Source organism: Perissodus microlepis, chromosome 9, assembly GCF_051167445.1.
Source record: "Perissodus microlepis isolate ML-2025 ecotype Zambia chromosome 9, ASM5116744v1, whole genome shotgun sequence".
In the NCBI taxonomy this organism is placed as follows: domain Eukaryota; kingdom Metazoa; phylum Chordata; class Actinopteri; order Cichliformes; family Cichlidae; genus Perissodus; species Perissodus microlepis.
In genome coordinates this window covers 32,386,032-32,408,994 of record NC_140469.1, presented here as the reverse complement: position 1 = coordinate 32,408,994, position 22,963 = coordinate 32,386,032, and the positions used below count along the sequence as shown (strand labels likewise).

The 22,963-nt window shown below is 43.1% G+C and overlaps 1 protein-coding gene across 6 annotated transcripts in view; it reads left to right on the top strand.

Moving 5' to 3' along the window:
- LOC146380888 (NACHT, LRR and PYD domains-containing protein 12-like) overlaps positions 1-22,963 on the top strand; it is an 80,611-nt gene that overhangs the window by 39,787 nt on the left and 17,861 nt on the right. For 4 of the 6 annotated variants that reach the window (XM_084940257.1, XM_084940259.1, XM_084940256.1 and 1 more), the window contains 2 exons: positions 16,362-16,535; positions 18,723-18,896. In XM_084940257.1, coding sequence (XP_084796383.1) covers positions 16,362-16,535; positions 18,723-18,896 — 348 coding nt within the window. The remainder of the gene's footprint in view (positions 1-16,361; positions 16,536-18,722; positions 18,897-22,963) is intronic. The other 2 variants (XM_084940258.1, XM_084940260.1) reach the window with 1 other exon arrangement.

The window sequence follows — 22,963 nt, the reverse complement described above, 5'->3', positions numbered from 1 at the left end:
TCTCCGCCAACCCATTCATGGTTATTGCTGTGTTTATGGGATCCATCCTTTTCAGGTGACTTATCAGAGCCCAAATGCCATGACACTTGGACCCAGTTGGTGTCTCGGCAGTCACTGTGTCTGCCTCTGCTGCGAAGGATCCTCGTATATCTGTGACCTCGTCTGGTGTCTGTTCCTTTCTCTGTAAGAGACAGAAAACCAAAACACCTCTCTGCCTAGCCCTAATAATCTACTGTTGTTATCTACTGACCTTCTGGTGATTCAGAATTGGTTTAGAATATTCAGAATGTCCCAGGGACTTATTCTAATCATATCCTATGTGTGTGTAAGCATGTTTGCATTTAGCCCTCTGCACTCAAAGTCAATACCTGCAATATATCAGTCCGGACCATCACGCCGGACGAAGCTTATGACCTTCAAAAGACCAAGTGCCAACTCCTTATAAGCACATTTGCAAGGTGTGTAAGAAAATTATTAAAACCACTCATGTGTTTCCTTCCGCCTACTGTCCCACGGTTTCCTCTCCAGTGTGGTGCTCAGCTTCTCGTGAACACAGGCATTTTATCTTCTAAACGCTATTCAGTTATTTCAATGATTAATGCTTAAACATGGATTAAAAATGATTTATGCTTCTCACTGGTTCTCTAAAAAGGTCCGGAGACCTCTTGGGTCACTATTGGCTTAAGCTTTACCATACCTAAGTTATTAAAACAAATGTGGTCATAAAAATGTTCATATAACCCTTGTTTGATGTTAAAACCCAACTTCCCCCCCTTTTTTGACACATTCCAATGTGTCAAATCAACGGAGCTAGAAAATTAAAAGAAAAGGTTAGTGACCTCATCTCTCAGAAAGTCTCAGACTTTCTCCTATCCAGTGTCGTAGCTCCAGTAGGCTCCGCCCGGAGCCAAGAAAAGCATGATATTTGTGTTGTGTAAGCGCGTGCGGCCTTCTATGCTCAAAGTCACTCCAGTCCATAGATCAGCCAGACATCGCGCTGACTGTAGCTCTTAACCCTTATTAACTTGAGCACAACTCTATAATGAGCAACAAACTGCAATATGTATAAAATGATCATGGTTACACCTGCAATGAAAGATCATACGATTATCCTGACACCTGTAAATAGAAGATTAACCTGAGGTTATGACAATCACCGGAACACAAATGTTAATATAATGTCAAAAGCTTCAATAAATCATTAATGCAATGCTTGTTACATGATTCTGATGCAATAATAATGCTGATGCTAAAATAACAGTAAAACACCCCCTTTGATCCCGTTTACAAACTTCACAAATAAACGTTTATCCATGCCTCTTTTAATTTTATGTCCCCCTGTTTTTCCCTCACTGACCACAGCAGGGGAACCTATGTTTTGATTCAGCCATGAATCCAGCTCACCTGATTCATCACTGGCGTCTGACAGGGTGGCGCTGCATATTCTTCCTTTAATGTCTCTATTTTCAATCTCTTAATTAGAGTGCTTAAACATGAAGTAGACTGCGTCCACAACAAGTCAATACAGCTGTAAATGTGGCCAATTATCAATCTATAACCAAGCAATAACGAAAAATAGCTTTTATTTTATGCATGTTTTTAGTCAACCACTCACCCAGAGGATCTCCAATCCCAGAAAATTCCTTCTCCTCATTTAATAAGTCAGTCCTCCTTCCATGCCCTGGTAACTGGTCCATCCAGAGCCATATCATCTCGAAATATACACACAACAAGCCAAACCACACCTTGGTCACACCAACCTTTTTCCGCCCTGAAGATGTCCAACGCCATCTTAGTCTGGATCAGGGTTCTAATAGATTTGCAATTTTCGTTAGTTTTTATTTTTATTTAGCTTCGACTTCAGATTTTCAATTTTATGTCAGTCGTAATTAGTTTTTACCAATTGTTTGCTAGTTCAGTCTAGTTTTTTATTTATTTTTTTTGAAAATCCTTAGTTTCAGTTTAGTTTTGATCAGTTTCAGTTATAGTTTTAGTTGTGTTTGCAATAATTAAGTGTAACAAAATCCCAGTTTCATCCTATCAGTCATGCTCTTCTGCTTATCCTTGGGTATTGAGACTATTAACTCTTGCAGCACCGGGTGTTTCGTAATTTTGGTTCAAGTGAATTGATAATCTTTTTGTAGGCAATTGACTCACACAGTTATGTAGATGTCCCAGTCCTGTTGTCTTGGAATGCATCACGCTGCCTTGCATGGGGTTAGCTTCTGTTTTCTGGGGATGAGGGTTGAGTGGGGGGAGCTCTCTGAGGAGGGGGAGTGTGCTCCCCCTTACCTTTTCAAGGTAAGCCAGGTCAGCCTTCTTGTGTGAGCTTCTCAAGTGCATTTTAAGGTCTGTGGGATTTTTCCCCTTAGAAGTGTCCCTCATAATTTGTCTCTTTCCACTACAAGACACTTGCTTTATCCAAAACACAGTCATATTCAAAGTAATCCCAAATTGGACTCTGGCGCTTTCTCCCGACTTTTCCTGACATGATTCTGCGCGTGGACGGAGCAGCAACACAGACGACTCGACTAACGTACTGGTCACCTGCTGGCCTAATGAGACAGCAAGAAAAAATCTGGAAACTAAACTTCATTATGACCCGTGACTATTGTAGGACACGCACACCTCAATGAAAACTAAACACACTTTGCTATAACTTCAGTTAATTTTAGCTAGTTTTGTGAACACTCATTACAGTTTTAGTTAGTTTTCCTTTTTTGTTCTTATTTTTATTTCTGTTAATGAAAATGTTTTTTCTTTCACTTCTAGTTTTCGTTATTTCGTTTACATGTACTCTATTTGAACAGGGATTTATCAGTGTCGAATGGGATTTTTTTAGTGTGTGTCTGTAAATGCAAATCAATTTATTTATTTATTTATTTTTCTGAAAGGCAAATGTTAAACGGGCTCTAACAAATCCACTTTATCGCGTGCTCATAGATTTTCTTTTGTCAGGGTCGCTCACCCAATGTGGTTTATTTAAGTTTGTGAATTATGTCACGCTTATTAGTGGCTCATGATTGCTTAAGGCCTATGTCTGAACTTGACTACAGAGGCAGAGCATCACTCCATCCTTTCAGGGTGAAGGACTCCACTTTCTTTGTGTCAAGGCAGCTCATAATTATCTTAATAGCTTTACCTAATCAAGTTATGGCTTACCATCACTTGTGTTATAAGTATGAAGTGTCCTAAATTCATTCAAATTTTGTTTCCAATTCACTTGCAGCAGATTAGACCGAATTATGAACGATAATAACCTTGCTCTGGACTGTCAAAGGTGACTTTAACGCTGACTGTTCCGACAATTCATTTTATAACATTTCCTGGTCAGATTAGGTAATCTCTGCACTCTGGAATCAACATAATCAACATGGTCAATATTTTTCCTGTGTGTTATTTCACCATCTTATCGATTCCACCTCTCCATCCGCATGTGGTTTGGTACATTATATTTATCTAAAACTCCACTCCGTCTCTAAATGTTTTGAAGAATTTTTCAAGCCGGGGGTCAAATTTTGAGAATTTGACCCCCGGTGTCAAATTTATGTGAAAGTTATGGTGTTATTCCCCCCTTTTTGGGGCTTACCTTTCCCAGTTTTGATGATATTCCTCCCTATTCTTTGCAAGTACCCCCTTTTGGTGGCGAGACACTGTTGGTGTGGTCAAGTGGGTGCTGTAAAAACAAAAGCTCAGGACAGAACAGTCACCAGTCATGTACTTCATACAAAATTAGCATATATTTGATTTCATATTGATCCTCTGAGTGTAATGGTACATTTTAATTTGAATTTATCAAAGCTAAACACAATAATTTTTCCTTGTCTATTTTTCTCTTGTTCTTGTGCAGCACCACCTCTCAGCACATGCCCCTGTCGGTTATATCTCTACTTTTCTCAATTATTGACTATTTCAATGAAAGGACCTAAAAGATGGGGACCAGTGTTTATCCTTACATATCTCCATTTTGAATGTGACAAGCCTATCATTCCCCTGTTATTCATAGACATCAATAGAGGGTTTTTTTTGGCTTTTTTTCTTTTCTTTTTCCCTCTCTCAAAGTTAATTGACTTTAACAGTGGGCTGCTATGGTTAATAATAACATGTTCAGTCATGAGTGAAATCAAACCTTTTCTTCACTCTAGCATTTAACCTTCCCAACAATATAATGTGATACATTAATCGAAACACAGCTACTAAAACACAATTTTCTTAATGCAAACCTCAGTAACTCAAAATTAGCCACCAAAGGGTTCAGTCTGCAGTTCACGCTCATGTGAAGCTACAGCCTCCCCCTTTAGTCTCTGTCATCCTTCTGTTCTTGTAAAAACAAAACAAAGCAAGACAAAACATCCACCTTCTTTTACAGGCTGGGTGAATTGTTTGTGGACATTTACTAATCCTAAAGTCGGCACCGTTTTTGTCTCAGTATCAAGTCAGTTAAAACTTTTAGTCGTCAGTCCATCACAGTCCAGTCACATGCATACATGTGCTCTGCGGTAGAGTATCACTTCCTGTTCCTGCTCAAACACAGTGGTGTTTCTGAATAGCTTATTTGCTTAGCAATTTAATTAACAACTTTTAAATACATTCTTCTTTCATAGTATAATCTTCACGTGCTTCATCCGAAGCACACTTTCTGTGTACTCACTACCTAATTTATAGCCAAAGTATTCACTCACTGTCTCTGTACTGTTTCGCTAGCTTAGCTTAGCTCGTAGCCGACTCGTTAGCACCATGGCTACTTCACCTGTCCCTCCTGCACTTTCTTGCTCATTGTGTCAGATGTTTAGTTACTCCTCGGCCTCCTTTAGCAGTAATGATATCTGTAACAAATGTAGCATATTTGCAGCTCTGGAGGCCAGGATTACTGAATTGGAGACTCGGCTTCGCACCCTTCATTCACCCGTAGCTAGCCAGGCCCCTGTAGCTGGTGCAGCCGAAGATAGCGTAGGCCCCGCTAGCTGTTCCCCGGCAGACCCCAAGCAGCTGGGGAAAGAGGGCGGCTGGGTCACGGTGAGGAGGAAGCATAGTCCTATACAGAAGCCCCAGGTACACCACCAACCCGTTCATGTGTCTAACCGTTTTTCCCCACTCGGCGACACACCCGCCGGGGGTCAAACTCTGGTAATTGGTGATTCTGTTCTCAGACATGTGAAGCTAGAGACACCGGCAACCATAGTCAATTGTCTTCCAGGGGCCAGAGCAGGCGACATTGAAGGAAATTTAAAACTGCTGGCTAAGGGTAAACGTAAATTCAGTAAAATCATAATTCACGTCGGCAGTAATGACACCCGGTTACGCCAATCGGAGGTCACTAAAATCAATATTGAATCGATGTGCAACTTTGCTAAAACAATGTCGGACTCTGTAGTTTTCTCTGGTCCCCTCCCCAATCAGACCAGGAGTGACATGTTTAGCCGCATGTTCTCCTTAAATTGCTGGCTGTCTGAGTGGTGTCCCAGAAACGATGTGGGCTTCATAGATAATTGGCAAACCTTCTGGAGGAAACCTGGTCTTGTTAGGAGAGACGGCATCCATCCCACTTTGGATGGAGCAGCTCTCATTTCTAGAAATATGGACAAATTTATTAAACCCCCCAAAATATGACTATCCAGAGTCTGGACCAGGAAGCAGAGTTGCAGTCTTACACGCCTCTCTGCAGCTTCTCTCCTCCTGCTACCCCCCCAAAAACCCATCTCCGTAGAGACTGTGTCAGCTTCCAAAAAGACAAAAAACAAACTAAAAACCAGCAACAAACAACTTAAACATAAACAATCAAAAAGAAAGAACAATACAGTATCCACATCTGAACCAAAGAGTAAAACAGTGAAATGTGGATTATTAAATATTAGGTCTCTCTCCTCCAAGTCTCTGTTAGTACATGACTTAATAATTGATCAACAAATTGATTTACTCTGCCTTACAGAAACCTGGTTGCAGCAGGATGATTATGTTAGTTTAAATGAATCAACACCCCCGAGTCATTCTAACTACCAGAAACCTCGAAGCACAGGCCGAGGGGGCGGTGTGGCAGCAATTTTTCACACCAGCCTATTAATTAATGAAAGACCAAGACAGACTTTTAATTCATTTGAAAGCCTGATGCTTAACATTGTCCACCCCAGCTGTGAAACTCAGAAACCAGTCTTACTTGTTATCATCTATCGTCCACCTGGGCCTTACACAGAGTTTCTGTCTGATTTCTCAGACTTTATATCTAATTTAGTTCTGAGCTCAAATAAAATAATTATTGTGGGTGATTTTAACATCCATGTAGATGCTAAAAATGACAGCCTCAACATGGCATTTAGTCTGTTATTAGACTCAATTGGCTTCTCTCAAAATGTAAAAGAACCCACCCACCACTTTAATCACACTCTAGATCTTGTTTTAACATATGGCATAGAAACTGAACATTTAACAGTGTTTCCTGAAAACCCTCTCCTGTCTGATCATTTCCTGATAACATTTACATTTACAATAATTGATTACACAGCGGTGGAGAGTAGATTTTATCAAAGTAGATGTCTTTCTGAAAGCGCTGTAACTAAGTTTAAGAATATAATCCACCCACTGTTATCATCTTCAATGCCCTGTACCAACACAGAGCAGAGCAGCTATCTGAACACTACCCCAACAGAGGTCGATTATCTTGTTAATAATTTCACCTCCTCACTACGTACGACTCTGGATACTGTAGCTCCTGTGAAAACTAAGGTCTCTAATCAGAAGTACCTGACTCCGTGGTATAATTCTCAAACACGTACCCTAAAGCAGATGACTCGTAATCTGGAGAGGAAATGGCGTGTCACAAATTTAGAGGATCATCATTTAGCCTGGAGAAATAGTTTGCTGCTTTATAAGAAAGCCCTCCGCAAAGCCAGAACATCTTACTATTCATCACTGATTGAAGAAAATAAGAACAACCCCAGGTTTCTCTTCAGCACTGTAGCCAGGCTGACAAAGAGTCAGAGCTCTGTTGAGCCAACCATCCCTTTAACGTTAACTAGTAATGACTTCATGAACTTCTTCACAAATAAAATTTTTATCATTAGAGAAAAAATTACCAGTAATCATCCCACAGATGTAATATTATCTACAGCTACTCTTAGTACCATTGATGTTAAGTTAGACTCTTTTTCTCCAATTGATCTTTCTGAGTTAACTTCAATAATTACTTCCTCCAAACCATCAACGTGTCTTTTAGACCCCATTCCTACAAAACTGCTCAAAGAAGTCCTGCCATTGATTAATTCTTCGATCTTAAATATGATCAACCTATCCCTAATGGTCGGCTATGTACCACAGGCCTTCAAGCTGGCTGTGGTTAAACCTTTACTCAAAAAGCCATCTCTAGACCCAGCAGTCTTAGCTAATTATAGGCCAATCTCCAACCTTCCTTTCATATCAAAAATCCTTGAAAGAGTAGTTGTCAAACAGCTAACAGATCATCTGCAGAGGAATGGTTTATTTGAAGAGTTTCAGTCAGGTTTCAGAGCTCATCACAGCACAGAAACGGCTTTAGTGAAGGTTACAAATGATCTTCTTATGGCCTCTGACAGTGGACTCATCTCTGTGCTTGTCCTGCTAGACCTCAGTGCAGCGTTCGATACTATCGACCATAATATCCTATTAGAGCGATTAGAACATGCTGTAGGTATTACAGGTACTGCACTGCAGTGGTTTGTATCATATCTATCTAATAGACTCCAATTTGTGCATGTAAATGGAGAGTCCTCTTCACACACTGAGGTTAATTATGGAGTTCCACAGGGTTCAGTGCTAGGACCAATTCTGTTTACATTATACATGCTTCCCTTAGGCAGCATCATTAGAAGACATAGCATACATTTTCACTGCTATGCAGATGACACCCAGCTCTATCTGTCCATGAAGCCAGATAACACACACCAATTAGTTAAACTGCAGGAATGTCTTAAAGACATAAAGACCTGGATGGCCGCTAACTTTCTGCTTCTTAATTCAGATAAAACTGAGGTTATTGTACTCGGCCCTGAAAATCTTAGAAATATGGTATCTAACCAGATTCATACTCTGGATGGCATTACCTTGGCCTCCAGTAACGCTGTGAGGAACCTTGGAGTCATTTTTGACCAGGACATGTCCTTCAACGCACATATTAAACAAATATGTAAGACTGCTTTCTTCCATTTGCGCAACATCTCTAAAATTAGAAATATCCTGTCTCAGAGTGACGCTGAAAAACTAGTTCATGCATTTATTACTTCCAGGCTGGACTACTGTAATTCATTATTATTAGGATGTCCAAAAAACTCACTGAAAAGCCTTCAGCTAATCCAAAATGCTGCAGCAAGAGTACTGACAGGGACTAGAAGGAGAGAGCATATTTCTCCTGTTTTGGCTTCCCTTCATTGGCTTCCTGTTAAATCCAGAATTGAATTCAAAATCCTGCTCCTCACATACAAGGTCTTAAATAATCAGGCCCCATCTTATCTTAATGACCTTGTAGTACCATATCACCCTATTAGAGCACTTCGCTCTCGCTCTGCAGGCCTACTTGTTGTTCCTAGAGTATTTAAAAGTAGAATGGGAGGCAGAGCCTTCAGTTTTCAGGCCCCTCTTCTGTGGAACCAGCTTCCAGTTTGGATTCAGGAGACAGACACTATCTCTACTTTCAAGATTAGGCTTAAAACTTTCCTTTTTGCTAAAGCATATAGTTAGGGCTGGACCAGGTGACCCTGAATCCTCCCTTAGTTATGCTGCAATAGACGTAGGCTGCCGGGGGATTCCCAAGATGCATTGAGTTTTTCCTTTCCAGTCACCTTTCTCACTCACTATGTATTAATAGACCTCTCTGCATTGAATCATATCTGTTATTAACCTCTGTCTCTCTTCCACAGCATGTCTTTTATCCTGTCTTCCTTCTCTCACCCCAACCGGTCGCAGCAGATGGCCGCCCCTCCCTGAGCCTGGTTCTGCCGGAGGTTTCTTCCTGTTAAAAGGGAGTTTTTCCTTCCCACTGTCGCCAAAGTGCTTGCTCATAGGGGGTCATATGATTGTTGGGTTTTTCTCTGTATCTATGAAGCGCCTTGAGGCGACTTTTGTTGTGATTTGGCGCTATATAAATAAAATTGAATTGAATTGAATTGAATACATCCACACACATTCATACCAGAAGTTGCTGATAATGGAGTCTCACGCGCAACCTATTCAAGCCTCCCTCACCAGCAAGATGACGTCATCATTTTAAAGGAAAACGGTTCCTTGTTTTTTGACTGGATTGACTCGCTGCAATCCTTTTAGGCTCAGGACTTCTCATGTGATCAATGTCCCATATAAGTGAATTTCTCCCAAGCCCATTATAATCATGGAGAAAAATACTTTGCGACTGTTTTCAGTAAGAATATTTTATAGCGCTTTAAAGTTCAATCTCTCAGGCCTGGATTAAAGAGCTGATTTGTTAAATCAGGAACTCACAAAATACCAAAATATCACCACCGGTGGATCACACCTCTCAGATGTTCTTATTTCAGTGCACTGTAACAAAAGCAAAAACAAACGTAACCAATAAAATACTCATATAATAACAAATACTGGGGCCCATTGCAAACATGTCCAAGCATAAAACCATCTTTCTCTCACTTAGAGAAAGAAAACAATCCAAACCTCACTGATGAAATCAACCTAGTGTTAAGCAAAACCCAAAAATCAACCAAAACTTCACCAGAAGGTTTTTCTCCCTCCTGGAACAATTATTGTGTAGGAATACAGGGACCGTAACTCCTTTTTGCCCTGACAAAAGCATGTTGGATTTACTTGCTTCAATAGTGGACACTGGTTGCACACAAATGTTTTGCTCCGACAGAAACTTAAACAACTGAGTTAAATCAACACAACCTTTTCATATTCAGTAAACCTGCATTTTGTGTTCATAAAACACGATTGAAACATGTTCAGATGGAGTAAGTTGAGCTCCTGGAATATTTTGATCCTTCAATTCTGTCAGTTTATTTCAACACTATTCAATAACTTTTATTCAAATTCTACTTGGTCACTTAAATACTACATGTTGTCTTCATATTGCATGCGGTTCAACAAAGTCTAGATCCTGGTTACCATAAAAATTGAATGGGTCTACAACAACTACCATCCTCCTATCTTTCTCCTGGTTGCAGCAGGGCTGGGAAATAACCCTGAAGTAATAGGTTGCCAGGCAGGGTACACCCCGGACAGCTGACCAGTCTATCAGATAGAAACAAACAGCCATTCACACTCACATTCATGGATAATTTAGAATCATCAATTAACCTAGCTCTAATAGCTGCATGACTTTTCACTGTGGCAGGAAACCAGAACACCCAGAGAGAAACCACTGCAAACTAGCCAGACTGTGGACCTGCACCCAGGACCTTCTTAATGTGGAGCAACAGCACCAACCAGCATGCCAACAATGTAGGAAATACAGGAAAGCTATGATTTCCTGTATTTGATGCAGAATTATTTTGTTCTTGCCCTTCACAGGTTAATCCACAATAAATAGCAACAGCATGCATGTGGTGTGTGTGTCGCTGTCTGCCTCTTATAACTCCAGTGATTTTCCTATAGTTTGAAATCTTATGCGGTGTTGTGGATTCCGTGAGTTCAGCAGCTAACCACTCTTATTAGATCGTATCGTGTCGTCTCAATGAGAACAAATTGAGTTGTTGAATTTCGTACAGAGCTTTAAAGCCTGAGGCAATTGTGTTAACACACGCGAGATGCTTACGTAAATCCAAGGGGTGGCCCTCTTTTTTTTCTCTATTTTTTTATTATTATTATTTTTTTCCAGTGTGTTCCTCCTTCAATTGAATCTCAATCACAAAAATGTGGCGCTCCGGAATAAGGCTCACACCGTTAATTCATCATTTTCACTCTGTACCACTGCTCCTTATCAGGCTGTGTGAAGGACAGTAAACAATTCAGTCGAGGCCTTGAGCCATAAACAGACATCACGCACAGACATTGTTTTCATAACCAAACTGCCTTAGACCCTGTCCCCTAAATCTACACAAACGCCCTCTGGGTGACATGAAATGCATTTAACCAATAAACAATCAATGGCTTCTTGTTGTTGTAACAGATTCTGTATTTGTAACAGATTCTGTATTTGGATGTTTGTGTGCAGCATTTTGCGTGTCAGCATAAGCATTTGTTAGTAAAGCATTCTTCATTGCATCAGCGTGTGTGTGTGTGTGTGGATCACTTCTCAGTGAACTGAATCAGCATTTCGATTTGTGTGCGTGTGTGTGTGTCATTTCTCACTCAATTGACTCAGCGCGTGTGTGTGTGTGTGTGTCAGTGAATCAACGAGTGCATATGTGTTCATATGTGTGTTTCTCTTCATTCTGAGTCAGTGCATGTAGATGTGTGTGTTTGTGTGTGTTTGTGTTCATCACTTTCCTGTTCTGGTGTTCTGGGTAAACCACGGCCTGAGGCGTGCCCTGGGGTCCTGCCCTCCTCCATTTCAGTCTGTTTGCATCCATTGGTGCTGCTGCTCAAAGTTCTGTCCATACTGGTTCTGGCCCCAATTGAGGCAGTCCTTTTCTCCAGTGTCCTGCATCTTCTCCTTGTCCAGCTCCTCCTTAACTTGACCCTTTTGCTTCTGTAGCTCCTTCAGGGTTTGCTCCTGCTGTAGGAGCTTCTTGTCAGGTTTGGCGACCTCCTGCTCCAGCAAGCTCCGGCCTGGTTTCAAGTCCTGTGTCTGGGACTCCAAGCCTGACTGATGGGTTCGATTATCAGCCAGCTCCTCCTGAGCCATGCTCAGTTTCTGCTCTGATGCCTTGAGCTCTTACTGAGGGCAGAAACCTCAGAGTCTTTTCCGTACACGTCAGATTAAAGTCCATTGATGTTTTCCTTGCTTTGCTCCACGGCCTTCTGCAGCTCTGCTGTCCGGCTCTTCTCAGAGGTCAGCTCCTGGCCGAGCCCCGACACCTGTGCCTTCAGCTTATTTTCTTCTGGTGCTTTTGTCCATTCTGAGGTGCCTCCTGACCTCAGTTACTCCTCCTGTCTCTGGCACGCCCTTTTTGCTGCCCGGTCATCCGTGTTGGTCAGTCACTGTCCTGCACAGTTTTAATGCAGAGTTGTTAAGGTCAGCATTCTTTTGCTCGGCCTCACTTTTCCTCTGGGCTTAATGGGCGTCTCGTCACAGCTCTGTCAGCTGAAGCTGTCTGGAAATCTCCCCCGTGTAGTGAAACGGGCCTTGGATTTAACGCTCTCCGTCTCCGCTGCATGAGATCGCTTTCCTGCAGCTCTGTTGACATTTGCAGGTTGTTGTTGTGGGTCCAGCTGCTGTAGCATTTGGTCAGGGTCACATCAAAGATGGTAGAGGAGTGAGCAAAGATGGTAGAGGGGAGAGCAGGAGTCCAGGTCAGCCTCGGCAAAGCAGCCTGTAATCAAGCATAAAGAGAAAAAACAAAACAAAACAAAAACAGACGAACAGGAAAATGATGTTGTGTTGGCTGTGTTATTCAGAGAGGGGAGAAACACCGGGCCAGGCCCTGTGTCAGCCTTCTCTCCCCCTTTTTTTTGTTTTTTCTCAAAGTTATGTATGTATGTATGTATGTATGTATGTATGTATGTATGTATGTATGTTGGCTGTTATACTTTGTTGTGTTTGAAAATAAAAGTTGGTCTGATAAACTTATTTTCAGAATAACTAAATCTGAAACTTTGTGTCACTGTAAGATTATAACAGTGATGGCAATATAATTGTTTGTTGTTCAGCAGTACAGTGTCCACCATATAATCAACTCATAACCCACCAAGCTGACAGGACAACACAGGTACATGTTAAAATTGTTAAGATCATGTTTAAAAGCCCAAAAAGGAATTTTCTTTCATTCAGTAATCACTTGTATTAATCAATCAGCAGGAAACATGTCACAATTTCAATCTTTTAACCACTAAATTTGTCGTGTCGTCACTGGTTGGTCAGACCAGTGTCTCTCTTTGAAGTTAAGTTGTTGTCCTGCAACCCAGAGAGTTTATTTGTTAGTAGTGGATAAACTTTATCATTCAACAACAGGTGTATGTTAAGTTTCGCTGCTTTAACCTTGCTGGAAAATCTTCACGTGTTCATGAATGTGAGCTGTTTCTTCATTGCGTGTGTGTGCGTTTGGAGGTGGGTTAATTTAAGTTTTTTCTCAAACGAGGCATTTCTCTAACACGTGCCTTTCTCATACATTTCTCTGGTTGTGTGTGTGTTTTTATCTTGTTTCCCAAATTTTGATTTCCCACCTTAAATAACAGCATTCCATGTCTACAGCCAGGAGTTAGAGCTTGCTTGTGAGATTCAGGGACACCTGGTGCCAATAACAATTCAGTCAAAAACTTGCCTGCAAATTTCCAGTGATGGTAACCGATAACTGGAGGAGGAGATGTCCTTTAAGCTTCTTTTCAGGGTGGGGACAGAGTGAGGTCAAGCTGTAAACTTTTGAGCCAAAGCTTGGCCTGTCTGTCGTCCCAATTCTGTTTATGCTTTTGCCGCTGTACTCAGGTTTCCAGGTTGGGAGAAATCCACCTGTATTAACACACTAAAACATTTACTTACTATTTCTTTTCTAAAAACCTCCTGATTCACTTCATCTGACTAGATTTTACTCTCTCTCTCTCTCTCTCTCTCTCTGGGTGCATACTTCTCACAGTCTGGCCGTTGCCTTTTATGGGCATGCAGAGTTCCTGTCACACACACAGCAGAAATTCGTGCTTGATCTCACCCTATATTATGATAAAACCAACAGTAAATCAAATGTAACCGCTTATATTATTGAACTGAACCAAGGGACACTTTAAAAATCTTATAAATCCTGCTTCACACCATAAAACTGAAACAAATCACAGCTGTATTTATCACTCAGTCTTACTCTGCCGACTGAAGTGTCGGTCTAAATCATGCACGATTTGTCTTTTCTATTTCAAAACTCAGCCAAACATCAAACATTCACCCTAGTCATTCAAAACCTTATTTGTAATATTATAATCAGCAAAATCAGCGTCTTATTTACAGGTCTTTAACAGTATTTGCAAATCATAATTATAACACTCAAAAAACACGCTAAACCGGAAGCAAAAGTCCTCTGTGCTCTTCACAGCAGCCACCTCATTTGCATGTTCACACACCGTCTAAAAATAGCTCGCAGCGCTGCAGCGCGCTGTCGTCACACACAGTCTCACACACAGCTCTATTATTTTATATTACAAAGACGTCTTATATTTACAATCACTATCAGGCCTGACGGCTTTAGCGCCTACACAATTTTGACAAATTTTAAGTTAACGATCCAACCGAAAAAGTCCAACTTTTTTGTGATCAATTAACCAGTATCTGTCCAACAGTTTCTGGCCTCATCTCTAAAGTCCCTAACTCAATTTAAAAGTGTCCAACACCCAAGGTCCAACCTTTGCTGCCCAAAAAAGCGCAGACACCGTTCCAAACGGTGAGTGGTCCAACCACTAGTTATTCTGGAGTGCCCCAAGCTCCACAGTGACCAACTGACTATCCCTCAAAGAGGACAAGGCCTAGGCGTCCCCGACCTTGGCAAGCGTTACCTCTGAGCACTGCGCTTCTCAGCGGTCCAACCGCCGTTCTATAATAATTTATAATACTTTGAAACAACAGTCAACACCCCAGAACAAGTGTATGACTGACGCAGGTCCAACCTGTCTGACCAATGGGGACTCTAACCCACAAAATGACCAATTCCCTATCCAACTAAATTCACTCAGCAGTCCAACTGCTTTAACTTTTCTCAGCAGTCCAACTGCTTTAACTTCAATCAGCAGTCCAACTGCTCTAAATGCACTTTCAACGTTTCATTATCATTACTTCAGCTTCAGTTCTCATGAGATTTTTCATCAAAATCAAAACAGACATTTACCAGTAATTTCAGTGAGTAGACTTCAATTTTTTCATGTCCAATTTGGCTCACTTTGGAAATAATTCAACAGGTAGTGCCTTACCTTTGTATAAGCCGGCTTATGCCCACTCACGTCAGACCACTGGCTTGTGCCTGTCCGTTCGATAACCTCGGACCGTCCAAACCTCCAACTTCCACCCCAATACCACAGGACGAGCCCCCAAAACTGTTACGGATTCAAATATTGGGGATGGATACAAGAGGAAAAACCACAATAACAACACTGGTCCGGCCGGGTTGAGTCAAACGATGATTTTAATGATCACACGCGTGGGAGATGGACACCGTACGCAGACAGCATCAGATCTCAAAATGGTGGAGCATTGATCAAACTCTTATAGCCTCTAGTGGCCCCCACCTAATCATAAAAGCCTAAACATTCACATTCTTTCTCTCACACAGCGCCTAAGCTACAACCTTGGCTCCCTGTTTATCTGCTCCTGCTGAGATGGGGCAGAAAACTCCAGTGTGTTCTGTTCTCTTCTAATCAGACAAATAAGGCGATGACTTTCTGCAAACAGTATTTCTCATAACTCAGCAGTATAATGCATCATAAAACAATATCATTCATTCACAATAAATCAGCAGTCTAATGTAATGCAACTCAGCTTAACAAATGCAATAGTTATCACCTTCTTCTAATTCAGGAGAATAATGCAAACTAAAACTACATAATAATTCACCATCTTTAATTAAGGGTCTAACATGGCATAAAATAATATTATAATCTGACAGCAGACATGATTGAAATGAGCCAGTCTGAGTTTGATTCCTGCAGTTTGTGCTTCATAAACAGAGCTGAAGCAGAGGCAGCGTGTGCCTGCAGGTGAATGTACACTGCTGTTATAAGAGCTGTGGAAACTCAGGTCCAAAGGACGTAACCATACTGCTGTTCCAGGACAGTCACAGAGTTACAGCATCATTTGTGACCATAAAGACAGAAAGCTCATCCAAATCCTGGGATTAAAAGTCTGTCCTGGTGGTGTCCAGTCAAACACGTCTCTGTGAAAGCTTCAATCCAACAGGCTCCAAAGTCCTTCTGCTCATTTCCTCGCCGGGTTCTTGATGCTCTTGTACCATCTCTCTGTCATCCTCCTCGCTCCCTCTTTGCACTCACAGTCTTTGTGCATCATTAACACTCACATGTGGAAAACCAAAGTTTTACTGAGGGGAAGATGATCATCTGTGACGCTGTCTTTAAAATACTCTTGTTAGAAATGTACGACTTTAATGTGAAACATTCAGAGTTTTTTCTCTTGTTGTGTTTGTTTGAAGCTGCTTCCTGTTGGCTTCAGCTGTTTGGAGTTTCCATTTTCTAAACTTCTGCATTCTGAACCTTCTTCAGCTCTGAACAGATGATGAAACACTGAATGATTTCAAGCACTTTGTCTAATAAACTTACATCTTTCATTCTTTATACAGATTGAAGGGCTGTGGTTTGTCAGAGATCAGCTGTGATTATCTGGCAGCAGCACTGAAGTCCAACCCCTCCCATCTGAGACAGCTGGACCTGTACAACAACAAGCTGCAGGATCCAGGAGTGAAGCATCTGTGTGGTTTTCTGGAGAGTCCAGGATGTGGACTTGAAACTCTGAGGTCAGTCAGCATGTTTTAGTTGTGCTGAGATGAATATGATGTGAAAGTTGTGCTGACACTAAACTGCAGACATCAGGCTGATATTATACTGATCCACACTGAGGATCTTCATGGTAAAGTCTGTTTTCTTCTCCTCTGGTTTAGTCCATTGACTGCAGCAGAACAATGTTCACATTTCAAACAGTGAGACTCAACGTATGGCCCGCGGCCCACACGCGGCCTGCCCACCTTTCCTGATTCAGAGAGAGGGGACCCTGATTAACTGTGTAGCTTCTTCCTCACAGTTCTAAGTATCAGACACAACAATGAATAATCCACAGCTGACTGTCTTTAGCAGGTCAAAGGTCACGGCACACAGCAATCTGTGAAACAGTTTGGAGCAGGAATTCTTGCACATTTACAAACTGACACTGCTGCACGGCATGCTGGGTAATGCTAGCTGCTCAGGTATGGGCGTGCTAACAGCTGTGAGGCTCCGTGGCTGCAGAAACAGAAGAAGAGAAAACAGAGGTGGAGGATGAAGAAAAGAGGCGGAGATGAAGCAGAAGTTCAGCTCCAGAGAGGAGCTGTGACAGTGAAGCAGGTGAAGAGTAATAAATGAAGACAGCAGACAGGATTTGATCAGCTGATGTACAAACATGTAGAATGACGGTGGCAGCTACAGAAACAGGTCCATACAGACTGAAGCGTGTCTCCTTTGCATCTTCCATATTTGATACTGAGAGTTTCCAGAAGAGCAAACATCAAACACGCCTCCAAACATGTGACGAGTCAGACTGACATCATTTCTACAGAGAACAGTGTGAGCTCTCAGCAGGTCACTTCAATAAGAAGGACAAACAGTGCAGCATGAATGACTCAACCCACTAACAGTCTGATATCCCCGTGTTCCTGTTATTCTACAGCATCATCATTAATGCTGCTCCATCACTGCAGCTGACCAATCAGCTTCTGTCACGTCATGTGACGCTCTGTGACTCAGACTGGAGAAATGCTAAATGGCTAACCTGAAGCTAACCTGAGAAACAGTCAAAGTACTGATGATTCCTACAAAGTGTGTGTGTTCAGAATGAGATGAAGAATGAAACCATGGAGGAGCGGGCCGTGGCTGCTCTCACACACGTTTGCTGCAGGGGCGGAGCTACAGAAATGTTCTTAGGGGGCAAAATCAAAGCTGTTATTGTTGACACATATGCAGCTGTTACATCCTGTAATATGCATTAAATATGGTTCAAATGCATTAAATATACATGTTTCATATAAATATAGTCTACAACTGTGTTTTCTTCAGCCCACATAATGAAACAGTTCAGTCAGATGAAGACAGAAGGCCTTTTCCACATCCCTCTGCTCAGTGTTAAAGTGCTGATGATGTTCAAGCTCAGGCAGCAGGAGGGATTTCTAAGCATCCTTCACTGATCCACAACAAAGGTCCAGAGTTTGATCCCTCCTAGTAGGACAGGAAACATACTGATAAGAGTTTCAAAGTGTCTTTGTAAGCAGACATGATTGAAATGAGCCAGTCTGAGTTTGGTTCCTGCAGTTTGTGCTTCATAAACAGAGCTGAAGCAGAGGCAGCGTGTGCCTGCAGGTGAATGTACACTGCTGTTATAAGAGCTGTGGAAACTCAGGTCCAAAGGACGTAACCATACTGCTGTTCCAGGACAGTCACAGAGTTACAGCATCATTTGTGACCATAAAGACAGAAAGCTCATCCAAATCCTGGGATTAAAAGTCTGTCCTGGTGGTGTCCAGTCAAACACGTCTCTGTGAAAGCTTCAATCCAACAGGCTCCAAAATCCTTCTGCTCATTTCCTCGCCGGGTTCTTGATGCTCTTGTACCATCTCTCTGTCATCCTCCTCGCTCCCTCTTTGCACTCACAGTCTTTGTGCATCATTAACACTCACATGTGGAAAACCAAAGTTTTACTGAGGGGAAGATGATCATCTGTGACGCTGTCTTTAAAATACTCTTGTTAGAAATGTACGACTTTAATGTGACACATTCAGAGTTTTTTCTCTTGTTGTGTTTGTTTGAAGCTGCTTCCTGTTGGCTTCAGCTGTTTGGAGTTTCCATTTTCTAAACTTCTACATTCTGAACCTTCTTCAGCTCTGAACAGATGATGAAACACTGAATGATTTCAAGCACTTTGTCTAATAAACTTACATCTTTCATTCTTTATACAGATTGAGGAGCTGTGGTTTGTCAGAGATCAGCTGTGATTATCTGGCAGCAGCACTGAAGTCCAACCCCTCCCATCTGAGAGAGCTGGACCTGAACAACAACAAACTGCAGGATCCAGGAGTGAAGCATCTGTGTGGTTTCCTGGAGAGTCCAGGATGTAAACTTGAAACTCTGAGGTCAGTCAGCATGTTTTAGTTGTGCTGAGATGAATATGATGTGAAAGTTGTGCTGACACTAAACTGCAGACATCAGGCTGATATTATACTGATCCACACTGAGGATCTTCATGGTAAAGTCTGTTTTCTTCTCCTCTGGTTTAGTCCATTGACTGCAGCAGAACAATGTTCACATTTCAAACAGTGAGACTCAACGTATGGCCCGTGGCCCACACGCGGCCTGCCCACCTTTCCTGATTCAGAGAGAGGGGACCCTGATTAACTGTGTAGCTTCTTCCTCACAGTTCTAAGTATCAGACACAACAATGAATAATCCACAGCTGACTGTCTTTAGCAGGTCAAAGGTCACGGCACACAGCAATCTGTGAAACAGTTTGGAGCAGGAATTCTTGCACATTTACAAACTGACACTGCTGCACGGCATGCTGGGTAATGCTAGCTGCTCAGGTATGGGCGTGCTAACAGCTGTGAGGCTCCGTGGCTGCAGAAACAGAAGAAGAGAAAACAGAGGTGGAGGATGAAGAAAAGAGGCGGAGATGAAGCAGAAGTTCAGCTCCAGAGAGGAGCTGTGTCTGTGTGGGCGGGGCTCAGGCAGCTCCGCCCACACAGTGACAGTGAAGCAGGTGAAGAGTAATAAATGAAGACAGCAGACAGGATTTGATCAGCTGATGTACAAACATGTAGAATGACGGTGGCAGCTACAGAAACAGGTCCATACAGACTGAAGCGTGTCTCCTTTGCATCTTCCATATTTGATACTGAGAGTTTCCAGAAGAGCAAACATCAAACACGCCTCCAAACATGTGACGAGTCAGACTGACATCATTTCTACAGAGAACAGTGTGAGCTCTCAGCAGGTCACTTCAATAAGAAGGACAAACAGTGCAGCAGGAATGACTAAACCCACTAACAGTCTGATATCCCCGTGTTCCTGTTGTTCTACAGCATCATCATTAATGCTGCTCCATCACTGCAGCTGACCAATCAGCTTCTGTCACGTCATGTGACGCTCTGTGACTCAGACTGGAGAAAATGCTAAATGGCTAACCTGAAGCTAACCTGAGAAACAGTCAAAGTACTGATGATTCCTACAAAGTGTGTGTGTTCAGTATGAGATGAAGAATGAAACCATGGAGGAGCGGGCCGTGGCTGCTCTCACACACGTTTGCTGCAGGGGCGGAGCTACTGAAATGTTCTTAGGGGGCAAAATCAAAGCTGTTGTTGTTGACACATATGCAGCTGTTACATCCTGTAATATACATTAAATATGGTTCAAATACATTAAATGCATTAAATATACATGTTTCATATAAATATAGTCTACAACTGTGTTTTCTTCAGCCCACATAATAAAACAGTTCAGTCAGATAAAGACAGAAGGCCTTTTCCACGTCCCTCTGCTCAATCAAAAGACACGATGTCGTAGTCTCATCCAAGCGCTTTATTCCTTACGCCATGTTTTACTGCTCACTCACAACTAAAACTCTCTGCGGGCCACAGTACTCTCGCGATATAACAGAAAATAACAAGTTAACAATCTCCCTCTTCCTTTTAGAAAAATAAAAAATAAAAGTATAAACACCCCCTGCAAACATTTGTATACATATATATATATATATAAAAACACCCATCTCGCCCCTGCGGGCGGTTTATCCTTCAAGCTCGGGTCCTCTACCAGAGGCCTGGGAGCTTGAGGGTCCTGCGCAGTATCTTAGCTGTTCCTAGGACTGCGCTCTTCTGGACAGAGATCTCCGATGTTGTTCCCGGGATCTGCTGGAGCCACTTGCCTAGCTTGGGAGTCACCGCACCTAGTGCTCCGATTACCACGGGGACCACCGTCACCTTCACCCTCCACATCCTCTCGAGCTCTTCTCTGAGCCCTTGGTATTTCTCCAGCTTCTCGTGTTCCTTCTTCCTGATATTGCTGTCATTCGGAACCGCTACATCGATCACTACGGCCGTCTTCTTCTGTTTGTCTACCACCACTATGTCCGGTTGGTTAGCCACCACCATTTTGTCCGTCTGTATCTGGAAGTCCCACAGGATCTTAGCTCGGTCATTCTCCACCACCCTTGGGGGCGTCTCCCATTTTGACCTTGGAACTTCCAGGTTATACTCGGCACAGATGTTCCTGTACACTATGCCGGCCACTTGGTTATGGCGTTCCATGTATGCCTTGCCTGCTAGCATCTTGCACCCTGCTGTTATGTGCTGTATTGTCTCTGGAGCATCTTTACACAGCCTGCACCTGGGGTCTTGCCTGGTGTGATGGACCCCAGCCTCTATGGATCTTGTACTCAGAGCTTGTTCCTGTGCTGCCATGATTAGTGCCTCTGTGCTGTCTTTCAGTCCAGCTTTGTCCAGCCACTGGTAGGATTTCTGGATGTCAGCCACCTCCTCTATCTGCCGGTGGTACATACCGTGCAGGGCCCTGTCCTTCCATGATGGTTCCTCGTCTCCCTCCTCTTTCTTGGGTTTCTGCTGCCTGAGGTATTCACTGAGCACTCGGTCAGTTGGGGCCATCTTCCCAATGTATTCTTGGATGTTCGTTGTCTCATCCTGGACTGTGGTGCTGACACTCACCAGTCCCCGGCCCCCTTCCTTCCGCTTAGCGTACAGCCTCAGGGTGCTGGACTTGGGGTGAAACCCTCCATGCATGGTCAGGAGCTTTCTTGTCTTTATGTCAGTGGCTTCTATCTCCTCCTTTCGCCAGCCTATTACCCCAGCAGGGTACCTGATCACGGGCAGGGCGTAGGTGTTGATGGCCCGGATCTTGTTCTTACCGTTCAGCTGACTCCTCAGGACTTGCCTGACCCTCTGCAGGTACTTGGTGGTTGCAGCCTTTCTAGCGGCCTCTTCATGGTTCCCATTCGCCTGCGCGATCCCCAGGTACTTGTAACTGTCCTCTATGTCTGCAATGTTGCCTTCTGGTAGTTCAATCCCCTCAGTTCTGACTACCTTCCCTCTCTTCGTTACCATTCGACTACACTTCTCCAGTCCGAACGACATTCCAATGTCATTGCTGTATAGCCTGGTAGTGTGGATCAGTGAATCGATGTCTCGTTCACTCTTGGCATACAGCTTGATGTCATCCATGTACAGGAGGTGGCTGACAACTGCTCCGTTCCGTAGTCGGTATCCGTAGCCAGTCTTGTTAATGATCTCACTGAGGGGGTTCAGGCCTATGCAGAACAGCAGTGGGGACAGAGCATCTCCTTGGTAGATCCCGCACTTGATGGTGACTTGTGCTATGGGCTTGGAGTTGGCCTCTAGTGTTGTATGCCACATCCCCATTGAGTTCCTGATGAAGGCTCTTAGGGTCCTGTTGATCTTGTACAATTCTAAGCATTCCAGGATCCAGCTGTGGGGCATTGAGTCATAGGCCTTCTTGTAATCAATCCAGGCAGTGCACAGGTTGGTCAGTCTGGTCTTGCAGTCTCGGCTGACTGTTCTGTCTACCAGTAGCTGGTGTTTTGCACCTCTGGTATTCTTGCCAATCCCTTTCTGTGCCCCGCTCATGTATTGACCCATGTGCCTGTTCATCTTAGCCGATATGATGCCTGACAGGAGCTTCCATGTAGTACTGAGGCAGGTTATTGGTCGGTAGTTGGATGGGACCGGTCCCTTCTTGGGGTCCTTGGGGATCAGGACCGTTCGACCTTTGGTTAGCCATTCCGGGTGTCTCTCGTTAACTAGCAGCTGGTTCATTTGTGCTGCCAGACGCTCGTGGAGTGCAGTCAGCTTCTTCAGCCAGTAGGCGTGAACCATGTCGGGCCCTGGTGCTGTCCAACTCTTCATACTGGAGACCCTTTCTTGGATGTCTGCCACTGTGATGGTTACTGGTCCCTGTTCAGGGAGGTCGCTATGGTCTGCCCTCAGATCCACTAGCCACTGAGCATTGCCGTTATGGGTTGCGTCCTTCTCCCATATGCTCTTCCAGTATTGCTCCGTCTCCAGCCTTGGTGGTGCTGTTCTCTTATTGTTCCCTTGCCACTGAGAGTACACCTTTGCTGGTTCTGTGGAGAACAGCTGGTTTATTCTCCTGCCTTCTGTCTCTCTGGTGTACC